Source organism: Salvia splendens, chromosome 22, assembly GCF_004379255.2.
Source record: "Salvia splendens isolate huo1 chromosome 22, SspV2, whole genome shotgun sequence".
NCBI lineage: Eukaryota > Viridiplantae > Streptophyta > Magnoliopsida > Lamiales > Lamiaceae > Salvia > Salvia splendens.
Genome location: NC_056053.1, coordinates 13,493,264 through 13,500,565, shown reverse-complemented (window position 1 = coordinate 13,500,565; position 7,302 = coordinate 13,493,264). Strand labels below are relative to the sequence as shown.

At 40.7% G+C, this 7,302-nt stretch overlaps 1 protein-coding gene across 1 annotated transcript; it reads right to left on the bottom strand.

Moving 5' to 3' along the window:
• Positions 1 to 6,234: 6,234 nt before the first annotated feature.
• On the bottom strand, positions 6,235 to 6,951 carry LOC121786748. The gene has a single exon (XM_042185377.1). The coding sequence runs from the start codon at positions 6,949 to 6,951 to the stop codon at positions 6,235 to 6,237; it is 717 nt and encodes a 238-aa protein (XP_042041311.1).
• Between the last annotated feature and the right edge of the window lie 351 nt (positions 6,952 to 7,302).

Sequence of the window (7,302 nt, the reverse complement as noted above, 5' to 3'; positions counted from 1 at the left end):
GGGGGTTGATTGGACTTCAAAATCTCCAGTAAAATTATCTCAAGCCAAGACTGCTGCACATCCACCTATTTTGCACATTTTTCTACACATTCTTAACAAAATGGTCAATATACCAACATAATACAGAAGTAGATGTAAACACGCCTAATAATAGATGAAATATGATCAAATTCATACAAAACCACCCTCTAAAACCATGTAAAATCCAAGTGTGTCAACTCCCCCAAACTTACATAATTGCTAGTCCTCGAGCAATGAAGAAAAAGAACTAAAAGAAGACTTGGATTTAAAGGGGTTTTAGACATCATCATCGTCTCAAAGAATATGGAATAAATGAGCATATCACAATACAAATTCTATCAAGTTAAGCTGTCGAATGCACTTTTACTACTAACTCATATATCACCTTGGTTTCATGCTTCACTCGGGATGTATATGTGTGTGTATATTCACCTCACTAAAAAGTGTATGAGATATCAAGTAGTCACTCAAATCAAGCAAAAATGCATGGTTTACCATAAGCTTGCTCAATGTCTAACCTCTCCTCTACCTCGTGTGACAATAAATCAAGAGTCCGAAATGTCTTTTATTTAGGTTATAATGTAGGCTCTTTGGTAAGGTGAGGAAATATTTGGCTAAAGTGACTGAAATTCCCAAAACGTAAAATCCCAAGAAATCACAACAATCAACTTTTAACTTCAACCATTCTCAAAACACTTCTCGGTAATAACTAGACTTTGTCTAATTTCTTCCCAACTTCCAAAGACCTCAAATTATTCTCTATATACAATTTTTTTTTCTTTCTTCTTTTTCCTTTTTTTCTCTTTTTTTTTCTTTTTCGTTCACGTTTTTTTAAGAACAAACTCAACCAACCTTTTTCAATTATACTTTCCCAACTCTTCTTTTCAAATCTCAACAAATTTAGAGTCTAGGATTCTCAATCCACTTGATTAGCTTGACAAAAGAAAAGGCTTAAGGCTCAAACTTGGCTAACAAGGGTGTTATATACTAAGGTTAGTGTTTAGGTAAAAATGAGGCTAACAACGATGGCCTAACATCTTCCCCTATATTTAAGGTCACTATGTAGACTCAAGAAGACCAGAAGCAAGTTCTAGAAACACATGCACAATTGATGATAAAATACACATGAAAGAATTGAAGGCTCAAAAATCTCACTTGGGTAAATAGCATGAAGCAAGGCAAACAAGCAATTCGTTACTTATGCACCCTATTACTCAAACTCTCAAGTCAATGGTCAAGTGATAGCTCAAAATGGATGGTTCTTTTATCATAGACGACTAGTCTTCACCCCAATTACTACCAATTTTTTTTTCAATTCAAGCCCAAAATTTTCAATCAATCACAACTAGGCATGCACAAGGGTCGGGAACCGCCGGTTCCGGGCACGAACCGGCGGGTCAAGGGTCGAGAAATCCATGAACCTGAACCGGCCCGCCTAGCTCCCGGCGGTTCCGGTTCCGGTTCAAAAAACCGGCGGTTTACGCGGCGGTTCAAAACCGCCGGTTTTCGGCTTGAACAGCCGGACGAATTTTTTTTTTTTTGCATTTTTACAACTTTCAATTTTAATCAAATTACATTACACTTTTCAAGTTTGTTTTTGTATGAAATGTGAGTAAATAAAATTGAAAATACGGCTAAAGTTGCAATTTTATTGAAATTGCATGTGTACAAATTACACGTTACAAGTTACAACAATTACAAATTGAAAACATATGTCGGTCTTGAAGTCTTAAACAAAATTTAAATACAAATGAGACTACTAGTGAAGAACTAATTACAAATGACAAGAAACGACGTTGAAGTTCTTAAACGTATAAGTGTATTATATATATACTCTTAACCGGCGAAGAAGATCTTTCTACATAACTAAATTAAGGACACCTTTAGCAATTCAACTTTAAATGTTGAGTTTCGTCTAACAATCAACAATTATAGTAGAATTGTCAAAAGTTTCCCTCATTTAGCCGTATAGAGAAATATACTTCATCGACTAGAGTATATACAAATACAATTATGTAATTGTATTTGCATATTTTTAAAGTAGGAATTAATGGGAAAAAAAAGAAATAAAAGAAAAAGGACTTGAGCTCAACTTAAATTAAAAATTTAAGTTGAGGTGCCTACGTATCCCAATTGCTCATTTGCATTAGGGAATCAAAGTCCACGTAGTTCTCTTACCTTACTTACCTATTTGGCTTGGCCGGCGGCGGTTGACGGTTGGCCTAATCTTCATCCCCGGTGAATTCATCTTGGGATCCCTCTTGACGATTATTCCAATCATTTTCTTGTTCTCGGACGTCAACTTTGGCCCAATCATCAAGTAACATCACGGCTTCCATATTTTTCGCCGAGAGCTTACTTCTTGATTCATCCAAAACGCGCGAGCCAACACTAAAAGCGGACTCGACGGCGACGGTGGAAGACGGAACAGAAAAAATCTCCTTGGCCATTGAAGCAAGGATGGGAAAATCTTTCTCGTGGGTTCCCCACCAATCGAGGACGTCGATTTGGGCGGGAGGAGTAGGACCTTCATCACCAAAGGAAAAGAGTGATTCAAAATATAAATCTAATTCACTGACCATACCTGCGGACCTTCCGCCGGTGCTGTAGTTGTATAGGTCGGCTAGTTGGGATTGCGCGTCGGGGTCATCATAATCGGCTTGAAATGCAAAGCCATAGTTATGTTGTGGAGGAGGGGGTCTTCTGACTTGGTGAGTGGTGTTATACTTGGTTTCATATTCGGTGTAGAGAGAGCGCAAGTTATACTCGAGGTTTTGTTGCACAACTGACCGGTCCGGGAGGTTTATTTGAAAGGTTTCTGAGAGGTCGACTCCAAATTCGTCACTGGTATCCGATTGGATTGCTTGAAGGGGATCAAGATCAATTGAACTCAAATTGTTATAATAAAAATCTAAAATTCTAGAGGTACCTGCTAATTTCCATTTTGGATCCAATACCTTTGCAATCAAAAACATGTTAGGAATCTCACTGAAATACTTGAGCCATTTTTCAATCATATAATACAAAACATTAACTCGGGAGAAGAGGAAGCATTTTTCATTGCAGTTTTAAAACCAAGGGATATGTACATGCAATGCTCCAAAACACGAATAGCAGTGCAATAATAAACACCCGACAATTCAACATTAGCATTTTTGAAATATTTGAACAATTTAAATAAAGCCAAACTGTTATCCCAACAACTATGCGAAAGATATAAATCACGGTAGGGGTTAGTTCTATAAAAATCACATAAAGCATCTTTATGTGTCAAAGTAGAATTCAGACAATCATATGTCGAATTCCATCTATGAGACACATCCATAGTAAAATTCGTGTACCTGACATTCTTTTGATGGCAATATTTCTTCCATGCTTTGCCAATAGCTGGCTTTTGATGGATTAATCTAACTGCATTTCTAATAGGAGAAACATGCTTTTGCCATAATTCAAGCGCATCCTGTACACATAAATTTAAAATATGGCAAATGCATCTTTGATGAAAATACTTACCTCCAATTACCGGTGTACAAGCCGCAATCAAATCGGCAATACTTGCGGTGTTGGCAGTTGCATTATCAAAACCAATAAAAAATATCTTGTTGCATAACTGAAACTCATTCAACACTTGTATAATCAAAGAAGCAATTTCGGGTGCAGTGTGTGGACTTTCAAATTCTCTAAAACCAATTAAACGCTTGTTCAAAGTCCAACTGTTGTCCACAAAGTGAACCGTAATACCCATGTATGAATGACGGTTAAAACAATCCGTCCAAACATCTGAGCAAATGTTCACCCTGTGGCCCATGTTAACTAAATAACGTGATAATTCTACCTTTTTCTCCAAGCACTGCCGAACGGTAGATCGTTGCACGGTCATTCTACCTATTCTTTTGATTGCTACATTCAACCCACTTTGCATAGTAACCTCAAAACTTTTGTCATCAAAAACATTAAAGGGCATATGCTTCATAGCCGCCCATCTAGTCATTGTATCATCAAAATTCTTTTTATCATATTTAAATAGAGGCGCACCTGACGAACCCGAGTCGGCGGGTTGGAAGTTTAGTTGGCTTTGGGTAGAGGCAGTGCCGCATTCTACCGGATGCTTTGCCACTAAATGGCGACGGAGGGTGCCATATCCACCACCGGCGGACCATTTGTACACTTTATCGCAATAGTTGCAGTAAACATGAAAGTCCGAAGTCTCTTCTTGAGAGTTCGGATCGTGAGGACTTGGAATCACCACCGGGACCTTCTTGTAGTGTTTGATAAAAATGTCCGATTTCAAAGCTTTTGCCGTGTTAGTGGGTGCAGGGGGAGGCATCTCCTCATTTCCACCGGTGCTAGAAGGAATACGAGAATGCGATCTATCCTCGTTGTTGTCCGAGTCTGACGATATAGTAACGTCGAACTCCTCATCTTGTTGGGAACGACCTCCCCTACCCCCACCTTGTTGCATTTCAGCAAGTAGTATGGCGGTCCTATGATCTTCTTCCATCTACAAATATTATGTACGTAGAAGTTAAAAGTATGAACGCAAAAAAAAATTAATGAAATTTTGTGCATGTGAATTGGAAAACAAATTTTTCATTACTTACTTGCATGCGTTCGGCTGCCAATCGGGAAACCTCTTCCATAACATCTCGACGACTAGGTCGTCGAGATTTTGAGGGACGCGTAGTGCTTTGATCTTGGGCTATTCCCTTGCCCCGATCACCACGTCCCGATCCACCACGAGAAGAAGACATATTGAATATATTGATAAATGAAAAGTAATATGGACTTGGAATGAAATATGTATGAAGTATAAAAGAAGTGGTAAATTATGAGCACAACAAATATAGTAGTGAGTAGAAAGTGTAGAATTAAACTTGCGTAATTAAAGAGAATGAGGAGAGAATAGAGAAATGGAGATTGAGAATGAAATTCTGAAAATTCAAGGAATGGGGCAAGGAATAATGAAGGAGAAGTGGGGTATTTATAGGAGTTAAATTGGATGAAAAAAAAAAAAATTGGAAATTTAGAAATCTGCCGTGAACCGCCGGTTTACCGCCGAAACCGGCGGTTCAACCCTAAACCGGCGGGTTCGCCACGGTTTGCGTCAGAAAACTGCCGGTTTCTGACCGAAAACCGGCGGTTTATGACCGGTTTTGCAGGCCTAAACACTGACCCTACGACCTAGCCTCTGAAAAGTTGCCGGAACCGTCGGAAACCGGCTCCCGAACCGCCGGTTTACCCCGACAAACCGCCGGTTAACCCCTCAACCCGGCGGTTTACCCCGCAAACCGCCGGTTCCAACGGCTATCCTAAACCCCTACGCGAACCCTACGAACCCCTAACCTACGAAACACTGTTCGATCCTTTGAACCGGCGGTTCGAACCGCCGAACCGCCGATTCACGGTTCAATATATTGCCGAACCTGAACCGGCCCTTCCGACCCTTCAACCCGCCTGCCGGTTCAAACCGCCGGTTCCGGGCCCAGTTCCGGTTCATGAACCGACGGGCCCGAACCGGCGGGCCGGGCCGGTTTGTGCATGCCTAATCACAACTAATCATTCTAAAGCAAAAATAAAGCAATAAAATAAGTACCTCATTAGTGTCCCTATCCACCATATCATCCCCCAAACTTATTCAAAGCTATGCAAAGAATAAGTTTGAAAAGTTGGTGGAGAAGGGAGACTTACATGGTATGCAAGCAACACAAAACACACCAAAAACAAACTGAAACGGTAAAATTAAAAGCTACCTACTAGGGGTTACCTCCCCTATAGTGCCTTTGGTTATCGTCGTTGGCTCGACGTCCTCCATGAGCTGCATCATGTCACGCCATAACTGGTGGTGTTAGACTTTCTGTCAATATTGGAAGCATATGATCTAGGCAAACTCTTCTTCCACCAAGTATTTTTCAGAGCTCCATCAGAAATTTTGGTTTCCACTTTGGGTGAATTTTCAGCTTTTGTTTTCTTCACCTTCACTTTAGGATTTGATGTAGTCTCTTCTTTAGAAATTGATCCACCACATGAAGCAAACATCCATTGCGGTAAAGAAAAATCCCCAAATGTGGACTCAATTTCTTGTGCCTTTTGGACCTCTACAACGTGCACAGCTTTGCACTCCTTCTTCATAACAAGTTTTTCTTCCTCACGACTCTTCATAGCATTGTAGATAGATAGGATGTGACGTTTGTTGCCCATATGTAGAGTGAGCTCTCACTTTGCTACATCTATCAATGCTTTTCCCGTTGCAAGGAATGGGCGCCCCAGGATAAGCGGTACATTCACGTCTTCTTCCATATCCAACACTACAAAATCGACGGGGAATATGAAGTCGTGTACCATCAAAAGAACGTCCTCAACAATTCCTTTGGGATAGGTGACGGTTCTATCTGCCATCTGTAGCGTGATTGTTGTCGGCTTGAGAGTGCCGATCTTCATCTTTCTGAAAAACGATAATGGCATCAAATTTATACTCGCCCCCAGATCACAAAGTGCCTTTGTCTGTCTGTCATTTCCAATGACGCATGAGATGTTGAAACTCCCAGGATCTTTAAGCTTGGCCGGTAGCTTTTTCTGAATTATGGCTCTACAGTTTTCAGATATGTTCACCGTCTCATAGTCAGTCCACTTCTTCTTCTTGGAGAGCACATCTTTTAGAAACTTTGCATATGTAGGCATTTGCTGTAACGCCTCTACCAACGGGATGTTGATGTTCACTTTTCTAAATATGTCAAGAAACCTAGAGAAGTGATCATCTAGTTTCTTCTTCTGCACGCGCTGTGGAAATGGGATCTTAACCTCAGCAGGGGGTGCAGGTATCACGGTACTTGCCTTGGGAGGCGGCACCTCTTCCACTGGTTCTTCTTCTTCTTCCACCACCTCTTCTACCACTGTCTCCTCTTGAGAGATTTTCTCCTTCTCTGCAGGCATGGTTGGGCCTTCATATCTCTTTCAACTTCTCAGATTAATGGCTTTGCAATCCTTACAGTCTTTAGGATTTACAACCGTTTGTGAAGGAAATTGGCCTGGTTGATGCTGAATACCCACAGCCTGTGAAACCTGGCTCATCTGGTTATCGATGCTCTTCATGTGAATATTCAAGGCATTCACATTAGCTTCAACCTGCACTAGCCTTTTGTTGGAGTCTTTCATGCACTCTCCCGTTTGTTTCATAAAAGCCATTAACACATCTTTCAGCTCATCCTTCTTCGGTTCTATGATTTGGCCATATGATACCTGGAATCCGGGTGGTGGTTGCAAGGCATTATTTGGGTTCCCGTA